General features: G+C 37.0%; 1 protein-coding gene across 5 annotated transcripts in view; it reads right to left on the bottom strand.

Annotated features, from left to right (window-relative positions):
- PEX1 (peroxisomal biogenesis factor 1) overlaps positions 1 to 22,581 on the bottom strand; it is a 49,093-nt gene that overhangs the window by 12,601 nt on the left and 13,911 nt on the right. For 4 of the 5 annotated variants that reach the window (XM_003407149.4, XM_023544425.2, XM_010587267.3 and 1 more), the window contains 14 exons: positions 21,433 to 21,552; positions 18,400 to 18,523; positions 18,045 to 18,154; positions 17,146 to 17,228; positions 15,263 to 15,395; positions 14,405 to 14,501; positions 12,135 to 12,305; positions 10,774 to 10,928; positions 9,386 to 9,575; positions 9,009 to 9,175; positions 3,553 to 3,687; positions 1,647 to 1,711; positions 400 to 542; positions 214 to 317 (listed from right to left, as the gene is read on the bottom strand). In XM_003407149.4, the coding sequence (XP_003407197.2) occupies positions 214 to 317; positions 400 to 542; positions 1,647 to 1,711; positions 3,553 to 3,687; positions 9,009 to 9,175; positions 9,386 to 9,575; positions 10,774 to 10,928; positions 12,135 to 12,305; positions 14,405 to 14,501; positions 15,263 to 15,395; positions 17,146 to 17,228; positions 18,045 to 18,154; positions 18,400 to 18,523; positions 21,433 to 21,552 (1,797 nt within the window). The remainder of the gene's footprint in view (positions 1 to 213; positions 318 to 399; positions 543 to 1,646; positions 1,712 to 3,552; positions 3,688 to 9,008; positions 9,176 to 9,385; positions 9,576 to 10,773; positions 10,929 to 12,134; positions 12,306 to 14,404; positions 14,502 to 15,262; positions 15,396 to 17,145; positions 17,229 to 18,044; positions 18,155 to 18,399; positions 18,524 to 21,432; positions 21,553 to 22,581) is intronic. The other variant, XM_023544424.2, reaches the window with a different exon arrangement.

Raw genomic sequence — 22,581 nt, forward strand, 5'->3', positions numbered from 1 at the left:
AGCTTTTAAAACTTGCCAGAAAACGGCCGGGCCAAAGACAGGTTTTGCACCTAATTCAGAATCTTTTTATGCTGTGAGCAAATGGTGGACAAGGCCCAAGCCTAAGAAAGCTGGTCTTCTAAGGACAAATTGTTATTACCTGGCAGAAGGACAGTTCAGAAGGAAAGAGTATAGCATTTGTTGGGTTTTGGACACTAAATATGAAATTTTCACCTGATCAGGAGGAGGGCAAAATACACATTTATCTAGTCGACCAGGCCTAAGGAGGGCAGGGTCAATCAAGTCAGGGCGACTAGTGGCAGCCAACACATAAACACCTGAGGGAAAAAGAGAACTTCTTTTACTAAAACTTGGTAAAACTGTGTTGTAACAAAACATCTGTGTGTTTACAATTATTACCCTGTAAACCTTCTACTCCATCCAACTGAGTCAGCAACTGGTTAACTACTCGGTCTGTAACGCCAGTATTATCATGGCCTCTTCGAGGAGCAATGGATTCAAATTCATCAAAGAAAAGAATGCAGGGCTTTGCAGCCTGTGCTCTGGGAAACATAAACAAACACTTCCTGTTTGAATAGGGCTTCAGAGCTTGCAAAGTGATTTCAAATATACATTATCAATATTATACACACATATATTTTTAAATCTTCTTTACAACAAACCCTTAAAGAAGGTAAGACATTTGTTATTATTCACATTTTCAGTAAACTGGTCTTAGAGGAAGGAATTTGCTCTCTCCCATGTCTTCTGAATAAAATTAAAACAAACAAACAAAATCTGGTGTCATCGAGTTGATTCTGACTCATGGTGACCCTATAGGACTGAGTAGAACTGCCCCATAGGGTTTCCAAGGCTGTAATCTTTATGTAAGCAGACTGTCACATCTTTCTCCCACAGAGCAGCTGGGGGGTTAGAACAGCCAACCTTTTGGTTAGCAGCCTAGTGCTGTAACCACTGCACCTTCTGGATAGAATAATAAAAAAAAAACCAAACCCATTGCCGCTGAGTTAATTCTGACTCATAGTTACCCTATAGGACAGAGAAGAACTGCTCCATAGGGTTTCCAAGGAGTGACTGGTGGATTCGACCTTTTGGTGAGCAGCTGAGCTCTTCACCACCACACCACCAGGGCTCCAATAGCAGGGACTAAACAAAAACCCGAGACTTTTTGACTAATAATCCAGTGCACGTGTACCACCATACCACATTCTTACTGTAAACAATTATAATTAACACTTCTATAAATTAACACATGGTTCCTAATTCTGTGCTATCCTGCTTGTTAAATCAAAATATGCGGACAATTATAAAATTCTCTTTCCATTTTATACTTTTCTAATTTTTTTTTTTTACTTGTCTGAGATTCCTTTAAATAATCACTTATGATTTCATTTTTTGCATTTTAGGAGTATTTCTATTGTGGGTACAAAATCAAATAACTCCCAAAATTTAATATCTAAAATGTTTTACATTTAAGTAGTATTTGGTAAAACAGAGAATCTTTGTCCTCTAGATTATCAATTCACATAAATCACAGGTTTTGAACACCAGCTCTTCAAAAAGCAAGATTAAGACCAAAAAGCACTGACTGACCAATAATAATGATGTCATTTACTTAAAAAAAAAAAAATTCATAGGGAACCAACCTAACAAAAATATCACGAACAGCTTGTTCACTTGCTCCAATATATTTGCTGAGTAATTCTGGCCCCTATTAGGTAAAATAAAATTAAATTAGAATTGAGATAAAATTATTTAAAAGATAATTTTTGTTTATGGCTAGGTCTAAATTCAGTCAGGTGAAATTTTTAATATGATTAAATGGACGTATCTTAAATACAAACTGTGATGGAACAAATATTATGCACTTGATGTTTCCTCTGCCTGTGACATTTGTCAGTATGTATTTATTCTCATAGCTTGTTCCTCCATTTCATTTAGATCTCTTGCAAAATGCCACCTTCTCAGAAAGGCCTTGCTTACAACCCCATCTGTGACCCACTCCAGTTATTCAACTAGAATATACCTACTATACCTCCTGATCTCACTTTTCTTCCAGGCAGCACTACCTGACATTATATGGTATATTTTTACGTTAGTCTGTTCATGGTCTCTCCCCTAGTAGAATGTAAATTCTAAAAAGGCAGTTTTATTCACTGCTGAATCTTCAGGGCTTAAAACAGTGCCTGCCACATAAAAAGTACCCAATAATTATCCAGTTAATGAAGTCAATGAATGGTTTAAAAAGGGAAAATGTCCCACTTATCTCTAGCCTTTGGAGACTAAAAAAAAAAAGAAAAATTTCTAAAGAGACATGAATTACTTTGATCACCATCTTCGATTACTGAAACCAATTTATTTGCGCAGAAGTTGAAGAATATTTCCTAAAAGTCAATTGAAAAAACTTTCAAAACAAACTACACTACATACAGCAAAATGAGTCCTGAGAATGGTCTTCTCTTAAACTGGGATAGCATTTATGCAAAAGGATTCTTTTAAATGCTGACTAGGCCCCAGTGATCTCTATCTCTCAAAGACCAAATATGCTAAGGATATGTAACCAAAATAGAGAATTTCTAATACTCAGCCACCTACCCATCTATTAATGTACTAGCATTTAATTAAACTTCCTCAGTACAGTTGCAGAACTAGAGGATGAGAGGGCAGAACAAGGCAACATACTGTCAGTCAAGGGGCTCCTAGAATCCACCCTGACCCACCAAGATGGAATTAGCAACCTGCTGAAACCTTCCCATTGTGAACTCATCCCAAATCGTGATTTGAAGACTTACTAAAAGGGATAAGGTGTCCTCCCTAATGGGAATAATCTTGAAAATTATATGTTTAAAAAAAAAGTGAAACTAGATTCTGCTGCTAAGTGTAGAAAGGAAAGTGTATGGTCATGGCTATGTGAAGATCCAGAAAAAGGAACGCAGGAAAATTAAAACGTATTAGTGCTTCTCCATGATTGCCAGAACACAAAAAATCATGTGGTAAAAGAGGGTAGGCATAACCCAACCGCAAATTACCAACCTGGCATTCAGACTGTAAATCAATTTTGAAAAAGGCTAGCTCTATGATCCCTGTGCCTTGGGAGCTAATCATCTTTTGGTCGACTAATATTGCTGAGGTGCTGAAGCTATACAACTAACACCCCACACCATGAGGACTGACACAGCAGGGGTGGACTGTGAGGCACTGCCCAAATTCCTACACTCACCTTACACCTGAGAAATTTAGACCCAGTGACACAAACCCGGGTGACATGCAGCCAACAAGTAACAGAATCATAAAACCCCCAGTTTCCTGCTTCTAGATGTCTTGGTTCTCACCCTCTTTATAGTTATAGTTTGCTTTTTATCTGAATATTTATGTATATTTCTATTTTGTAATGCATGAAGATTTGCCTTCAGCAAGAACACAAGCCCTAAAAGAGAGGTCGCTCATTACTCCATTTCCCACACAGCTTTAACTAGTATGTGAAGCACTGCTCTATCAGCTTTCCAAATAGGAGACTAACCCACAATCAAGAAAGATAAATGGGCAACATACCTTGACACTAATAAAATTCATTCCACTCTCTCGTGCTATTACCCCAGCTAGTAAGGTTTTTCCTGTTCCAGGAGGACCATACAATAGTACACCTGTTCTCTGTCGTATGGGCAAGTTTGCAAATAATTCTGGGTACTGAAAAATACAAAAATATGATAAAGCATTCAAGTCTAAAACAGAAATGACTAGGCAGCAGCTAAAGACCAGTGTATAGAAAAAGTATGCAAGTCGTGGTAACTGTCACCCTTCATTATTAACAGCACAATGATAGTAAATAAAATTCCTGTTAAAAATAATAAATGAACTCAAAGAAGCTACCATGGATTTTTTCCAAATGCTACTTGACAAGGATATAAAGAAACGAGGACCATGGAATACAGGCTACATAACATGCACGTAACTGTATCAAACGGTCTTTGTTTTTTCTTTTTGAACATTATAAAAGTACTACTTTAAGAAAATAAAAAACCATCTTATAAAGAGTATACTGCCTTCTACTTGTATTGTTTCACTGGGTAAAGTCTGACAGCTATGTATATTCAAATATATTCACTCAAAGAAAGAAAAAAAAAGAGAAGTATCTTTAATGATTATAGACAATAAAATCTCCCAAGAGTCTTCAAGCTAAATAACTGATTATTTCTAAACTACCTTCTAAATCACCAATACTCAGAGAGAAATAAAACTTTCTGAACAGGTGAGTCAAACATCAGGCTACATCAGAAATATCCTGCCTCAGAGAACTAGATGGTGTCCGGGCTACCATCAATGACCGCCCTGACAAGGAACATAACAGAGAGTCCAGGACGGACCAGGAGAAAATTGTGGCGTAGAACTCAAATTCGCATGAAAAGACCAGACTTAATGGTCTGACTGAGACTAGGGGAACCCCAGAAGTCATGGCCCCCGGATGCTCTGTTAACCCAGAACTAAAAGCATTCCCTAAGCCACCTCTGCAAAGATTGTTGTTGTTAGGTGCCGTCGAGTTGGCTCCGACTCATAGCGACCCTATGCACAACAGAACGAAACACTGCCCGGTCCTGCACCATCCTTACAATCGTTGTTATGCTTGAGCCCATTGCTGCAGCCACTGCGTCAATCCATCTCGTTTGAGGTATTCCTCTTTTCCGCTGACTCTGTATTTTGCCAAGCATGATGTCCTTCTCCAGGGACTGATCCCTCCTGACAACATGTCCAAAGTATGTAAGAAGCAGTCTTGCCATCCTTGCTTCTAAGGAGCATTCTGGTTGTACTTCTTCTAAGACAGATTTATTCGCTCTTCTGGCAGTCCATGGTATACTCATTATTCTTTGCCAACACCACAATTCAAAGGCATCAATTCTTTTTCGATCTTCCTTATTCATTGTCCAGCTTTCACATGCATATGATGTGATTGAAAATACCATGGCTTGGGTCAGGCACACCTTAGTCTTCAAGGTGACATCTTTGCTCTTCGACACTTTAAAGAGGTCCTTTGCAGCAGATTTGCCCAATGTAATGCGTCTTTTGATTTTTTGACTGCTGCTTCCATGGCTGTTAATTGTGGATCCAAGTAAAATGAAATCCTTGACAACTTCAATCTTTTCTCCGTTTATCGTAATGTTGCTCATTGGTCCAGCTGTGAGGATTTTTGTTTTCTTTATGTTGAGGTGTAATCCATACTGAAGGCTGTGGTCTTTGATCTTCATTAATAAGTGCTTCAAGTCCTCTTCACTTTCAGCAAGGAAGGTTGTGTCATCTGCATAACGCAGGTTGTTAACGAGTCTTCCACCAATCCTGATGCCCCGTTCTTCTTCATATAGTGCAGCTCCTCAGATTATCTGCTCAGCATACAGATTGAATAAGTATGGTGAAAGAATACAACCCTGGCGCACACCTTTCCTGACTTTAAACCAATCAGTATCCCCTTGTTCTGTCCAAACAACTACCTCTTGATCTATATAAAGGTTCCTGATGAGCACAATTAAGTGTTCTGAAATTCCCATTCTTCGCAACGTTATCCATAGTTTGTTATGATCCACACAGTCGAACGCCTTTGCATAGTCAATAAAACACAGGTAAACATCCTTCTGGTATTCCCTGCTTTCAGCCAGGATCCATCTGACATCAGCAATGATATTGCTGGTTCCACGTCCTCTTCTGAAATCGGCATGAATTTCTGGCAGTTCCCTGTCGATATACTGCTGCAGCCGTTTTTGAATGATCTTCAGCGAAATTTTGCTTGCTTGTGATATTAATGATATTGTTCTATAATTTCCACATTCGGTTGGATCGCCTTTCTTGGGAATAGGCATAAATATGGATCTCTTCCAGTCAGTTGGCCAGGAATCTATCTTCCATATTTCTTGGCATAGACGAGCGAGCACCTCCAGCGCTGCATCTGTTTGTTGAAACATCTCAATTGATATTCCATCAATTCCTGAAGCCTTGTTTTTCGCCAATGCCTTCAGAGCAGCTTGGACTTCTTCCTTCAGTACCATCGGTTCCTGATCATATGCTACCTCTTGAAATGGTTGAGCATTGACTAGTCCTTTTTGGTATAATGATTGTGTATTCCTTCCATCTTCTTTTGATGCTTCCTGACTCATTTAATATTTTCCCCATAGAATCCTTCACTATTGCAACTCGAGGCTTGAATTTTTTCTTCAGTTCTTTCAGCTTAAGAAACACCAAGTGTGTTCTTCCCTTTTGGTTTTCCACCTCCAGCTCTTTGCACATGTCATTATAATACTTTACTTTGTCTTCTCCAGCTGCCCTTTGAAATCTTCTGTTCACTTCTTTCACTTCATCAATTCCTCCTTTTGCTTTAGCTGCTCTACGTTCGAGGGCAAGTTTCAGAGTCTCCTCCGACATCCATCTTGGTCTTTTCTTTCTTTCCTGTCTTTTCAATGACCTCTTGTTTTCTTCATGTATGATGTCCTTGATGTCATTCTACAACTCGTCTGGTCTTCGGTTACCAGAGTTCAATGTGTCAAATCTATTCTTGAGACGGTCTCTAAATTCAGGTGGGATATACTCAAGGTCATATTTTGGCTCTTGTGGACTTGCTCTGATTTTCTTCAGTTTCAGCTTGAACTCGCATATGAGCAATTGATGGTCTGTTCCACAGTCGGTCCCTGGCCTTGTTCTGACTGATGATATTGATCTTTTCCATCGTCTCTTTCCACAGATGTAGTCAATTTGATTTCTGTGTGCTCCATCTAGCAAGGTCCGTGTGTATAGTCGTCGTTTATGTTGGTGAAAGAAGGTATCTGCAACAAAGAAGTTGTTAGTCTTGCAAAATTCTATCATTCGATCTCCAGCACTGTTTCTATCACCAAGGCCATATTTTCCAACTATTGATCCTTCTTCGTTTCCAACTTTCACATTAAAATCACCAATAATTATCAATGCATCTTGATTGCATGTTTGATCAATTTCAGACTGCAGCAGCTGATAAAAATCTTCTATTTCTTCATCTTTGGCCCTAGTGGTTGCTGCGTAAATTTAAATAATAGTCGTATTAACTGGTCTTTCTTGTAGGCGCATGGATATTATCCTATCACTGACAGCATTGTACTTCAGGATAGATCTTGAAATGTTCTTTTTGACAATGAATGCAACACCATTCCTCTTCGAGTTGTCATTCCCAGCATAGTAGACTATATGATTGTCTGGTTCAAAATGGCCAATACCAGTCCATTTCAGTTCACTAATGCATAGGATATTGATGTTTATGCGTTTCCATTTCATTTTTGACGATTTCTAATTTTCCTAGATTCGTACTTCGTACATTCCAGGTTCCAATTATTAATGGATGTTTGCAGCTGTTTCTTCTCATTTTGAGTTGTGCCACATCAGCAAATGAAGGTTCCGGAAGCTTTACTCCATCCACGTCATTAAGGTCGACTCTACTTTGAGGAGGCAGCTCTTCCCCAGTCATCTTTTGAGTGCCTTCCAACCTGGGGGGCTCATCTTCCGGCACTATATCAGACAGTGTTCTGCTGTTATTCATAAGGTTTTCACTGGCTAATACTTTTCAGAAGTAGACTTCCAGGTCCTTCTTCCTAGTCTGTCTTAGTCTGGAAGCTCAGCTGGAACCTGTCCTCCATGGGTGACCCTGCTGGTATCTGAATACTGGTGGCATGGCTTCCAGCATCACAGCAACACACAAACCCCCAGAGTACAACAAACTGACAGATACGTGGGGGTCAAAGATCAGACTGGACTATAAAACAAAACAATGCTCGTGAAGACTATGCCTCTTAGTTTAAGTAAATACACAAGACTAAATGGGCAGCTCCTGCTTGGAGGTGGGATGAGAAGGCAGAAGGGACAGGAGCTGGGTGAATGGACACAGAGTGGAAAGGGGGAGTATGTCGTCACATTATAGGGATTGCAACTAGGGTCACATAACAATATGTGTATAAATTTTTGTATGAGAAATTAACTTGAGCTGTAAACTTTCACCTAAAGCAGAATAAACAAAGAAAGAAATATCCTGGTCTCCTCTATCAAGTATGCCTATTCAGTTCCACCCATGGACAAAATCTCAACCTCACCTCCACCTCTGCTCTAGTTTGAAAAAGGGCCCAAAGTCAGCAGTTCAGCACATGGTCTCCATATATCTGGATAGTAATGCTTGGTGCCCAGGCCCTGCATTTGGAGTCATGATCCTGCTGACTAGTGTTGCCATGCCCATGTTCTCTCAAACAGGCTATAAGCCACAGTCCTAGGCTGTAAGCCACAGTCCTGGGCTGTACTCACCATGGCCCAGGCCCTGGTGGCCATAGTTACCAGGACTCACCATCCAGTTACATGTAACCCAAGGTCCTCACTCACCCATTTCTTTCTCTCTCTACATGGGTCCCTGATCTCATGCAGTGATTCTCACCTCCCAGGTCTCTGATTCAACCACACTACCTCCTAGATGCTACTGTCTGATCTTCTGAAGAACAATCCACATCTGCCACCTTGATTGTACCATCTGCCTGGTCTACACTGCCTGCTAACTGCCTTTCCAGGGCTAACGCAGAGTCTGCAAATCTAGTTTAATTCATCAACCCTATAGACCTAGCCAACTCTCCTACCTCTCAGTTTATTCCTATCTGTTTCTGTTTGAGTCCTATTTTACAGTTCATTTTGCTTTAGTATAATCTGAATGATTAAAGTAACACAGAAAAATTATGAACTTCACATTAAATGTATTTACTATAAATGTCAGCCCAGATTTCCTTGTAAGTTTCTTACGTGCAATGAGCATATGAAGTACGTTAACAATCTGTTAGTACCTAAAATAGTGCAGGACATTAATTTGGTAAGTCAGAGTAAATGCTTGTTGAATCGAAGTGAGAGTAAGCAAGCCAAGCAACATAAGGAAAGCCAAAGCCAAGGAGTCAGTGATTCTCCTGGGAGCAAATACTTTTTTTTTTTTTTGGCGGGGGGGGGTGGGGGGGCGGTATTTATTTTTAAAGCACCTTGGCTGGTAACTGGATAGTATCCATGAGTATCTGCCGAACTTCATGTAATCCACCAATCTTATTCCAGCCTAGGTCTCTAGGTTTATGGAGGTTGACGTTTCGCAGGGATGCAGGAGTAAATCCATGGAGAGCTTTTTGGAAGTCCAATGTTGTTAAAACTAATTCTGTTCAAAAATAAACAAAACTCATTTTGGTAGACATACTGAATATATGAATTTTCAAGATATACCATCACTTTAGCTGGAGAAGTAAATTTCTTTACTTAAGTAACCGCTTATTCAAATATTAAAATGGAATGTGCTGAATTCTTACCCTACTACAATGACACTTCTCAACAACGGAAAGAGGGTTTGAATTTTGACAGTAAAACATACCTTCCTTGGTGAATATACTCTGAAGAGAGAGACGAGAATGTATGGCTCGATCCACAAGCACTGTAAAATCTCTAGCTACAAAGCCTTCTGTTTCTTTAGCTATAAGGTACAAGTCAAGATCAGTAAACTTGCTCATATCACAGTCCAGTTTATTTTTTATTATACTATGCAGAATTTCACATCTTTGTTCCTAAAGAAAAAACACAATGTTCAAATTTTTAATTTTATCTGTGTATAAATTTTGGAACATACATTCTGAGAAAAATCAAGCTGACATAATCTATAGTGACAGCAAGCAGATTGATGGTTGTCTGAGGGTGGACTGGACAGGAGGGATGGACTGCAAAGGGGCCCCGGGAAGCTTTCGGAAGTGATGGAAATGTCTGTTGTGCTGATGGTTTCATGGTATATACATATGTCAAAACTGACCAAATTGTACATTTTAAGTATATGAGTTGATTGTAATTCAATTATATTTCAATAAAGTTGTAAAAAATATCAGATTGATAAATGACTGCCATTTCTTTCTCTAATAAGAAGCTTTTTTAGTAATATGTGCACCCCTTTAAGATTGTGTTTTTGTTGTTATTATTATTTTTATAAAACTTATTTCTAAAAACATATTCAATGGCCAGTATCACTACCATTCTGCTATGCTTAATAACAAGTATAATATTTTGTTATTCAATAACAGTTAATTAGCATAGCGTCTGAATATTTAGGATAGACTCTAGGTGAGAATTTTAAACGAGAGTCTAAAACATGCTTGCCAGTTCTGGACCCACTTCTTTGAGCTCACTGCCCCTAAAACCATCATAAGCGTGAGTCCCCAGAGGGGACTAAGGGTCACATATGCTAAACCAAAACCCACCAAACCCAGAGCTGAGTCCATACCAACTCAAAGTGACCCCGTAGGACAGAGTAGAACTGCCCCATAGGGTTTCCGAGGCTGTAAATCTTTACAGAAGGAGACTGCCAAATCTTTCTTCAGTAGAGTGGCTGGTAGGTTCGAATCACTGACCTTTCAGTAAGCAGCCAAGCACTAAACCACTGTGCCACCAGGGCTCCCCTCACATATGCTAGTTAAAAAAAAATATTTAGTTAATCAGTTTTTACAAAGACATCTTCCTGCATTCCTCACTGCTCTTTCTCATTAAGAATAAATACTGTTTTCAAAAGAGCCATTTCCTTGGGAAATGCCTAACATTTCAGGCAGTTATAAACTATAATTGTGCACCTAAGTACAGTATGTATTGAGTGCTGACTTTTAAATATCCTTAAGATCATTAACATAAAAATAAATTTAAAACCATACATTACAAGTAAAAAAAATAACGATGATGATAAAGAGGGGCATATTTCAACAACCTTTACAAACAGTGTATTACCTGATTAGGAGGATGAATACGCTGGAAGCACTGAAATATGTGAATTCCTTGGGCAGACAGAAGTAAAGGATGCAGACAATGTTGAGACTGGCTTGTGGCAATCAGTGCAACCAAACTTCCCACGGAAATAAATTCTTTTATCATATTGTTTAATGCTAGAATTAAATAGTATTTCCTTATTAATATAATATAAAGCTTAGGAAACAAACTGTAACTTTAAATGACATATTAATTAAAAATAATGATAAACTCAAGTTGAGCTTTAAGGTTGAATATGTACAGTATGGCTCCTTCATACCTTTTAAAATTTAATTCATGCATCCCATCACTGATTTATCTATGGAGAACCTAATATGGGCCAGGATCTAATCAAGACAATGGAGGTGCAGGAAGAACTGTAAACTCAAGTCTGTATATCCAGACCAATGTCTAGTGAGGCTCCCTACTCTGAGATCTTATAAAGTAAGTGAATGAATAGTAAAGAGGGGTCTCTAATATCAATATAATGAATGGGTGATAGCTTTCCATACTGTGTTCTGCTTATTAATCAAAATATAGCTCACATTCCTATGACTTCATGAACAATCTCTTTCCACCCCCAAATCTTCCAAGGTTTGGTAGCCTTAAAGGTCAGAACTGAAACACATTATTAATGGAGATGTGTTTAGACCTAGATATTTCCAGCACTCCCTTTAGCACTAAGTTAACAAGTCATGCAGATGCTATGGGATTCAATACTGGAGATTAACACCAGGCACCATGGTTGTATTTACTATTTCAGCTCTCTAAGAACCATAAGGCAGCTGAACGCTGTCAAACTCTCCAGCCCCTCTCTCCCTAGCCCTCTGCTTGTACTCTAAGCTCCAGTCAATGGCGTATTCTCTAATATAACCATGTTTTTTGTACCTTCATGACTTTTCCTAGGGACCATACTTCCTTCACTTCTTCATTTGGCTAATTTCTACTCCTCTGTCAAAACTTAGCTGAGTTATTAACTCCTCTAGGAAGCCCTACATAGTAGCTATCATTATTACTCTGTACTAAAATTGTTTATTTTTCTGTCCTCTTCTAGACTTCAAAAACCAGGATTGAACAAAAACATTTAATAAATATTTGTCAGATGAACAAAAGCAAGAATAAATCAATGCTATAAAACAAGCTGAAGGCCCCACAGGACTAACTGTGAAGTTGAAGAATTTTCACAGTTCTCCCACATGACCATGTCTGCTGATACAGGATAACTGCAGAATGCTACCAGAAGCCCAAAGGCGGTACAGAACGCAGTGTATATTCTATTCTCTAAGAAAGTATTTACTATCAAGACTAAAAATGCTGCACGACACAGTAAGTGGAAGCATTACCGTGTGCGAGGCGCTGGCTCTGCACTGCATCAGGGCTGTGCTCGTGTTCAGGGAGGGCGGGCAGGCCAACGATGAGATCGAGATCGTCTAACAGAACGACAGATGGCTGCCGCCATGCTGCCTCTGAGAAAGCGGCTTCTAAGGATTTTTGTATGTTTTCAAGTCTTTTTCCTATATCCAAAAGATATGAAACGGTTTTAGTGTTATTTCAGGGCTGGGAAAGTTCAGGTTGCCACTTACAAAGCATCAGAAAAGCTAAATATTGACTTAACTATAAAAACTGGATCCATATTTTAATATGCTACTCTCTAAAACTTGTTAACCAGAAACAAGCTCAATTAATACAGCCTCAAAGGACTTAGTAAACTGCTGAGTTTTGTAAAACTGAAAATGAAATACGCTACCATAATTTCTAAATTCCTCCATAGAAGATTTCAGATGACTTAAAACAAAACAGTCAAATAAAAGCAGAAAGTGGGAAATTATACATGAAAGGAGGGGGCCAAGATTCAGATAAAACATCCAACAAATTTGAAAACCTAGAGGAAATGGACAAATTTCTAGAAACACACCACCTACCCAAACTAACACAAGATGATGTTGAAAATCTGAACAGGCCCATAACAAGAGAAGATATTGAAAAAAATGCCCAACAAAAAAAAAACCCTAGCCCAGATGGCTTCACTGGAGAATTGTATCAAACATTCAGAGAAAAGCTTACACTAGTAGTACTCAAACTATTTCTGAACATAGAAAAGGAAGGAATACTTGTGAATTCGTTCTATGAAGCCAGTGTAGCCCTGATACCAAAACCAGGCAAAGACACCACAAAAAGAGAAAATTTCAGGCTACGTTCTCTTTTGAATATAGATGTAAAAATTCTCAACAAAATTCTAGCCAGTAGAATTTAACAACGTATTAAAATATATATACCATGACCAAGTGGGATTCATACCAGGTATGCAAGGATGGTTTAACATTTGGAAATCAATCAATGAAGACCAGGCTTACTGGCTTAACAGAGACTGAAGAAACCCCCAGAGTATGGCTTCGGCACCCTTTTAGCTCAGTAATGAAGTCACTGCTGAGGTTCACCTTTCAGCCAGATTAGACAGGGCCGTAAAACAAAACAAGACTAAAGGGGCACACCAGCCCAGGGGCAAGGAGTAGAAGGCAAGAGGGAACAGGAAAGCTGGTAATAGGGAACCCAAGTTCAAGAAAGGAGTGTTTACATGTCACGGGGTTGGTAACCAATGTCACAAAACAATGTGTGCACTAATTGTTTAATGAGAACCTAGTTTGTTCTGTAAACCTTCATCTAAAGTATAATAAAAACAAAGTGTAGTCATTAAAAAAAAAAAAGACTGGATGTGACAAAGAGCTCTGACTATTAAAAAAAAAAGATTCAGATTTAAACAGGACACAAATGTAGCTGCCTTGAGATCCTAGATTTGCTGTATTTGAATCACAAATCTGGCTTCAAGCTTCTTGTTTGGTTACAAGGTTTTAATTTTCAAAGGCTAGACAACATACCCATTTATATGAGGATATAAAACTTTTCTGTTACTTAGCTCTCAATTAAAACTTTCACATGAGGCTTCTTGCAGGATGCTAAGAGATGGACAAAGTTTCTAAAACCATTCTACAGCAAATAAAGTAATGAGTTTCCAAAGGCTATTTCTTAATTTTGTACAGTATAGAAACTAAGGGTATAGTGATCGGTTGGGACTATATGGTAGTGGTAGCTAAGAGAAAAAATTAAGTTCTCAAAGTAAAATGGTTTCAATCTTTTTTTTTCATTGATTAGGTAATAATGTAAATGTCAAAGAATTTTAGAAGTGCAAAAATACATTTGGTAAACAGTAATTGTCCTTCCTGTCGCTCTCTGTAGCCGCCCACTTCCCCTCCCCTGAGGCAACCAGTCCACCAGTTTTCCATAGCAATTCAGAGATATTTTATATCCATTAAATTACATTCTAAATATTAACTTTTCCAGAATGATTTAAGTGGGCATTTCCAGGAATACAGTCTACGAAGAATTTTGGCCAGAAAGTAAACCTCCATAAAATATGGAAAGGTTTAGAAATCTTATCAAAGACATTAGATAGCCAAAGATTTACCATTTCTCAGGAATTTCAATGACTAAATGACAAACAGAAAAGTAGAATAAAGATCAGATTATATTTGTATGTATTAGAGTAACAGCACTAAACAATGACATTTCTTTCTATCAAAAAAGTCATTTATGTAGAGTATTATCATATACATACCTCGCAAAGCTTTACAGTCAACTACTTCCACATGTGCATCCAATGTGTCAAATGCTTCTTTACAAATTGCCTTGGCTAAAGTTGATTTTCCACTCCCCTAGAAAATAGTTGTTTCATAAGGACTCCCAGTATAGTCAATCATAGAAATAGTTTGTTATTGTGGCAACCACCAAACTACCATATGACTCAGCAGTTCCACTCCCAGGTATATACCCAAAAGACTTGAAAGCAAGGATTCAAACAGACACTTGTACACCAGTGTTCACAGAATCATTATTCACAATAGCTAAGGTGAAAACAACTAAGTGTCCATCAACAGATGAATGGATAACAAAATGCGGGATGTAGTCCTACAACAGAATATTGTTCAGCCATAAAAAGAAATGAAGTCTTGATACAACAGGGATGAACTTTCAGAATATTATGCTAATTGAAATAAGCTAGATACAAAAGGACAAATACTGTATGATCCCACTTACATGAAAATCTAGAACAGACACATGCGTAGAGACAAAGTAGATTAGTGGTTATCAGGGACTGGGGGAGGGGGAAATGGGGAGTTATTGCTTCATGGGTACAGGGTTTCTGTTTGGGGCGATGAAAAAGTTTTGGAAATAAATCGTGATGTCTGCACAACATTGTGAATACAGTTAATGTCAGTGAATTATACACTTAACAATGGTTAAAACGGCAAATTTTATATATATATTTTATTACAATAAAAAAAATTTTTAAATTAGTGAATGAATGCTTTTCATCTTTCATACTAACAACTCTATAGAACAGATGATCAAAACTCAAAGATGAATGAATTAAAAGTTACCAGTCAGTGAAAATGAGCACATTTTAACCACACACCTTTCCTCCTGTGAGTAAAAGGGCGCCGTTCCTAAGTCCGGCCACAAGGGACATCAGCTGCCGAGACAAGGGGCGTCCCAGGAGGCTGTGAATGATGTGCTCCATGGAGGATATGCCTAAGGAAGTCACTCCTCTGCAAAATACACAAGCTGTTAGGTGATAAAACACTGAGGTAGGATAAAATTCTAAAGCTTTTCTACCCTGTCTAGTTAAGGAATTTTAAGAGTAAAACCTTATCCTCCCTTACTTGAGAACAAGTATACCAGTTAACGTCAAATCTAATTCACGGCTTTTAAAATTAGTTTTATTACTTGCAAACATGTGCAGTAATTAAAGTTTTGCCCTAACAGGAGTCCTTAAGGAGTTTTCCTTAAAATGCACACATACTCTTATGACTTCCTCCAAAATAATTTCTGGCTTGCTAATTAAAATAATCATCAAGTGTGCTTTTGAAGAACTTAAGACACTTGAAGACTTATTTCCTCTTAAATTAAACATCACCTTTAAAATCCAGTTTCAACCCATAGGTTAGGTTATATAAACTTGAACTTCAACTTACTTCTTGACTCTGACTGCCACTTTATTTCTGATAATAAGAATATCATAAACTCCTAATAATTAGAGTCTGAACTAAAGAGATTTTACTTTGTATTAGTGAATATTATGCTGTATTTAAATATTTTACTTTATGGTTTAATCCTTTTACTAAAACCCTATAGAACAGAGTAGAACTGACCCATAGAGTTTTCAAGGAGCACCTGGAGGATTCGAACTGCCAACCCTTTGGTTAGCAGCTGTAGCACTTAACTACTACGCCACCAGGGTTTCCAAAACACATATAAATTATACTATTATAGTAAATCAAATCACTACTATGACTTCTGTGAAAAGCCTCTGTGAAGAATTTTATGAGGTAATATTCACATGAGATTCTCACATTGCATGAGAGAGAAAGAAATTAAAAGGAGGTTCTTTTTAGATTTGTCTGACTTAAAAGTTGAAGAAAACACAATAATCCCAACTATTACATTAAAAAATTTTTTTTTATTACATTAATAAAATGGCGAAGGAATAACTTAATTTAAAATATTTGTAAACATTCAACATATTTTTAGATTCAACATTTATTTGCTCTAAGGATTATGAACTGTTTTATTCAATCACATATGATCCAGGTCACATCTGGTTGCTTTCTTCTCTCAAATCAATTCTCAAAGTAAAATTTCTAATAAGCTTCAGACTTTTAGTTATCCGACAAGATAAGATAAATTACTAAGTTAGGTGTGAAGACAGAGATAACTCTGGAAAAAGTATCTACTAATGCATTAGCAGGAGGAGCTCTGGCGGTACGGTGGTTGAGTGCTCGGCTGCTAACTGAGAGGTTGGTGGTTCGAACCCTCAGCCGCTCCTCGGAAGATGTGGCAGTCTGGTTTCCTAAAGGGTACAGCTTTGGGAACCCTATGGGCAGTTCTACTCTGTTCTATAGGGTTGCTATGAGTTGGAATTGACTCAACGCAATGAGTTTGGCTTGAATGCATCAGTGAAGAATCCCTGCTGGCGCAAAGGTTAAGCACTCAGCTGGTAACAGAAAGACTGATGGTTCAATTCCACCTAGCAGCTCCGCAAGACAAAAATGTGGTGATCTGCTGCTGTAAAAACTATACCCTAGAAAACCCTATGGGCAGTACTACTCTGTCACATGGGGTTGCTGTGAGTTGAAAGTCCACTTGAAGGTACTTAATAACAATACATTAGTAAGATTATTCATCAATTTTTTGATTCATCAATAGTAACATCTACTTTAATACTTAAACATAAAGATCCTGCCAGAGATACTGTCAAAACATATCTCTAAACAAGCTAGCTTGGCCAGTACTTCTTACCCCAAAGAATTCAGCTTTAAAAAAGGAAGAACAAAGTCAATTTCCTCACTGTTTTCTTCTTTAACAATAGGATCTAGAAGGACCTATAGCAGCAAGGAGAAGTCAGTTTTACATTTCAAAGTTATGTCTTTTGCATGTTTTTCCCAAGTGCCAGGAACCTGAATTGCTGATTCAATTCAGGGAGAAAAAGATACATTGTGCATGCAAGATCATTACTCAAAACAGCCTTGACAATACTTTACTCATTCAGGGAACATAAATATTTATGATCAAAAAGCAATAAAAAATGCTAGCTCCTCACATATTACAGATATATCTATATTTGTAATTTTGATTTGTGTCAAAATTATTTTCACAATTCTTAAATTTGCATCTTCTCTGAATGGTATTTCTTCAATTATATTCCAAAGTGAAAAAAAAAATTCCTAGTTCCAAACCACTAAAATTGTAAAATTGTAAATTCTTCCACTTTGTGGAAGAAAAGTTATCTGATAATATTTGTAAAGAGTTGAGAATTTAAGAAATGCCAAAATAACACAGGTGTGTAGCAAAAGTGTAAGTGAAACTATTAACTCTTAAAATCAACCCCCCAAACCAAGTTTTCCTTTGTTTCAATACTAGAAGAATTTTAAATCAACATCCATTTGCCAGTGAACATAACCAACTCTATTTTTGTAACTTAATTGTGCTGAGGCACTGACTTTAATTGTAAGATAAACCACTGATTACTGTAATTTAAAGAGATTATAGAATAAAATATTTTAAACCAAGTTAGTCCTTACTCTTATCATTCAAGTTTCTATTACATTCAGGATGCAAGGTCTTATGAGTAAATTCACACTTTATTATCAATCACATGTGACAAATACCTCATTAAATATTCAACAGTATATAATTACTTGTATTGTGGCTTTCTGCAGCAGATTGGTACTCAACAGAAAAATATTTTTTGCTTTGCCTTTTTCTTTTTCCCACGAATGAACTATACTCAGAGAAAATTCCTTCAGCCCTATTGAAAGAAAGCAATAATGTAAAATTAGTATTGGATCTAAGATGAAATAATTCAGAATTCTAAATATCAAATTAATTTAAACTTAAATAAAGGCAGCATCAAGCGTGTACTTTCTTCAATGTGTAAAATCAACTTTAGTTATTATTATGCTTCACTGTTCACATATGTCACAATTCGGAAAAATAATTTAAAATATTATGATTATTTTAATGGGAAAATATCAAAATAACAAATTTACCTACCATCTTTAATTCCCAGCTTAATGGTTTCTTCCTCTGATATCACTAAAGGGAGTGTGGGGGTAGTAGACTGTTGTAGCCATGAATAGAACACAGTTTTTATGGCTTCTTCACTTATATCTTTAGGCTGTCAGAGAAAGGAAAGAATGGTAATGAATTATCCTAGTACCTGATCTTAACCTTAACATCCTTATTTTAATGCCTCATCTTGCTGATAAAATGAAAACCTCACCAAACAAAACTGGGGGAGGATGCTCACGCTGTACAGACAGAGATTTGGGATTTGACATTACAATCAGTACAGTATAGCCTGAAGAAACATTTAAGGAAGAGGCAAAGTTTTAAATGCTCCTTTTCTCCATATGCAGTGATATGCAATACACACACCATAATCTAGTTCACTCGATAATTTTTCGAGCTCCACTCTCCCTGCCAATCTTTATTATAGAGGCTGGAATGCAAAATACTCAATTCTCAGCTTGGAGCTGTGTGAGTGTGCTGGATGTGACTCACTCTGAACAATGGCACGCAGTCACAATCCTTGGGAAGGGCTTCTCTTCCTAATTAAAAGGTAGGAAAATCCTGCAAGGAGAAGGCTTTTGTCTATGCTTTTTCTTCTCTGCCTGGAATGTAGGCATGATGCCTATTAGTACAGCAACTACCCTGCACCTAACAGGAAGAAAGTCGTAGGCTAGGGATGGCGGAAGAGAAAGATGAAAGGAACCTATATCGGTGGGGCCATGTTTTAACTCTCCGTGAGCTCCTCCAGACTTTTTCGTATACGAGGACAGAAAAGCCCTTTATATGTTTAAGCTGCTGATTCTTTTTCTTCTGTTACAGCTGACCACAATCCTAATATACTTAGTAAGCAAAGTGTTACTAGATTATTCAAAAGGTATGAAAAACTGGTGCAGCCGCTATGGAAAACAGTTTGGTGGTTCTTCAAAAACTTAAATGTAGAACTACCATATGACCCAGTAATTCTATTCCCAGGCATATGCCCAAAAGACCTAAAAGCAGGGACTCAAATATATACTTGTCCACCAGTGTCTACTGCAGCATTACTCACAACAGCCAAAAACGGTGGAAACAACTCAAGTAACCACCAGCAGATGATGGATAAACAAAACGAGGTATATACATACAATGGAATACTACTCAGCCATAAAGAGAAATGAAGTTCTGATCAGGCTATAACATGGATGAACCTTGAAAACATTATGCCGAGTGAACTGAGTCAGAGGAAAGAACAAATATTGTATGATCCCATTTATATGAAGTATCAAAAATGTGCAAATTGCGTAGAAGCCAAAATGGTTACCAGGGGCAGGTGGGAGGGGGAAACAGGGAGTTATTGCATAGAGTATCGAGGTTTTGTTAAAAGTGATGAAAAAAATGGGGAATGGATACTGGTGGTGGTTGTACAATATGGTGAATGTAATTAATGTCACTGAATTGTATACTTAAAAATAATTAAAATGACAAATATTTTATTATATATATTATCACAGTAAAAAAAGATACGAGGAAATTGAGTAAAACATTGCTGAGTTTTAAAGCTTTTAAATTAAAATTAAGATTTTAAAAACCTTTTTGAAATTAAAAATAGGGATATCAAAAATTCAGATAAGAGGGTTAATATCTGCCCAGAAAAATAAACCTCTATTCTACCATTTCTCAAATTGGTTCATTTCTACTACCTTTCTTCATTCAGATTCAAGCTTAGATCTGCTGTTAAGCTCAGTTCAGAAACTGATGACTACCAAAAGCAGGGTAAACTAAAAAAAGGTATCACATTCCCATTCTTAAAATCAGAGAAGCCATGTACTTCTTTGGATATTATTGGCAATGGGATTAAAGACCTAAACCAAAAAACAATAAACAAACAAAAAAAACCCAAACCGATTGCCGTCAAGTCAATTCTGACTCACAGCAACCCTATAAGGCAAAGCAGAACTGCCCCATAAGGTTTCCAAGGCTGTAAATCTTTAAAAAAAACAGACTGTCACATCTTTTCTCCCACAAGGGCCTAAAGGAAATCATAAAATGAAAATGAGAACTATTTAAAATGAAAAAATTCTAAATCAGAAAGGAACTCACAATTCCTCTAGAATCAAACATTCCTATGTCCCAAGTGATATAATCACAGCCCAGCGACCTGCCAAAGGTCATAATGCTTCCTGCATTTGCTTTCCACTAAAATATGCAACTCAGAATAGGAAGGGAATTGTGTAGTAACCAACCCATACTGATACAAAGGAAAAAAAATCTAATATCTAGTAGCTAATTGTTTTTTCTTACATAAGGTACCTAATCTTTGCAAAATACCAATATCAATAACTAAAAAGTTAAAACAAAACTATAAACCACCGTGTACTGTACAGCTGATGCCACAGGTGTTCAGTTACACACTGTCATGCAAATGGCACTTATTCTTGTTTTCCTCCTCTCCAGTCACACATACAAGCTCATTGCTTCAACAACTAAAAAGTTCTGTTAAATTGGGTTTTCTGCGACATAATGACTATCATGGTCCTGAGGATGTAAAAGTACCATCTGAATTATTAGCAAAAGATTAAATTATGTTTGGAATTTTTTGAACATATAATATAGTAATTCTCCTGTATTATAATTCTCTAAAAATTGGTAACCCAAATGCTATACATACGATAATACTCTCTTAAAAATAATTTTTAATAACATTCAGTATCTTATTTCCTGACCATATCGGTTTCCAAAAAATTAACTAAGAAAATAAAACAGTCTAGTACTCTTTTGGACTGCAATATTAATAGTGAAATATGGGGAAAAATTTTTTTTAATTACATGGGTATGGCAACGATATCAACTTTTTAAAAGCCAAAATTATCTATATTTGCACTGGCACTATATATATAATATGTGTATCTCTTAGTCAAGACTTCTTTGCCCTTCTAGCAGAAAGGAGTACAACATTCTTATAACCTAGCTAAAGCAATTTTAGAAATTTTACAGCACATGTAAAAGAATTTCGATATAACATAAACTTGCACTCACTAAGTTCTCTCTAGGTTGTAATTTTAGAGATCTTGGAATTTGGGGGGTAATTTCCACTGAAGTTATTCTGACGACTGCATGCATTTCTATATTTAGTCTCTTTCTCAGGTCATCTGGAATCTGAAATTTACATATAAACAAAAATATAAATATGTTTAAAGCTTGATTAAAAAGTATTCCACAGCATAAATATTGACGTTAACTTCTATGAATTCAGGTGAAATTATAAAAGCTATCACAATGATTCGCTGTACAACCAGATGAATGTTCAAGTATTGTTTCACCACAAGCATTTTACTTTTTTCCCCTACAGTCTCTTTCCTTCCCTGTACATCCTCTTTAGAATTAGAGCTTTAAATGGACATATTTGACTCTGTCCACAAAGATCACCCTCTTAACTGTGGTAAAATTACCTTCAAATTTAATGTAAATTTGCAACCTTTGAGCAATCTTCATCTGCGAAACATGAGAACCAATCAAAACGTTGGAGCGAATCAAAGCTAATCACAGACAATCTGCCATGGGCCCCATTAAATCCAGATAGTGACTTAACCTAAAAGGTAAAGGATAAATTTCTCATCCCCACTGATAAAATGTTCCAGACTTAGACTGTGGTGATGGTTATACAACTCTGAATATACAAATATCTGTGGAGCCGTACAATTTAAATTATGTCTAAATAAAGATGTTAAAAAAATTCTCATCTCCCAATACTGGTAAGTATTTAAAGACATAAAGAAGTCTTTAATCTCTCTCTACTATCTCTATTGATTTCTAAAGATCATGTACAAGCATAAAACAAAAACTCTAAGGTACATATCCTGACTTAAAGTCTAAGTAACTTATCAATCAAGTTTCCTTTTTGAAAAAACAAAAATTACCTTACTCCACAGGGTAATAAAGGCTCAAATCAACAATAATATATTAGGTTAGGTATTTCCAAGTGATCAGTTTTGATCTATCAAGTCAAGCCTGTTTGAGGACCTGATGGCAACTACTGTCATGCCTCATTGCTTATGGCTCCTGCACCTTCAGAGTAGAATGGGAAGTGCTGATTCCTCACTGCTATGTTCAGCATTTTGATTTAGGGTGCAGTGGAATCTCCTAAATGTCTAACAGTTTAGAGCTAACAGAAAGTAACAAGGCAAT

Source organism: Loxodonta africana, chromosome 8 (assembly GCF_030014295.1).
Source record: "Loxodonta africana isolate mLoxAfr1 chromosome 8, mLoxAfr1.hap2, whole genome shotgun sequence".
Taxonomy (NCBI): domain Eukaryota; kingdom Metazoa; phylum Chordata; class Mammalia; order Proboscidea; family Elephantidae; genus Loxodonta; species Loxodonta africana.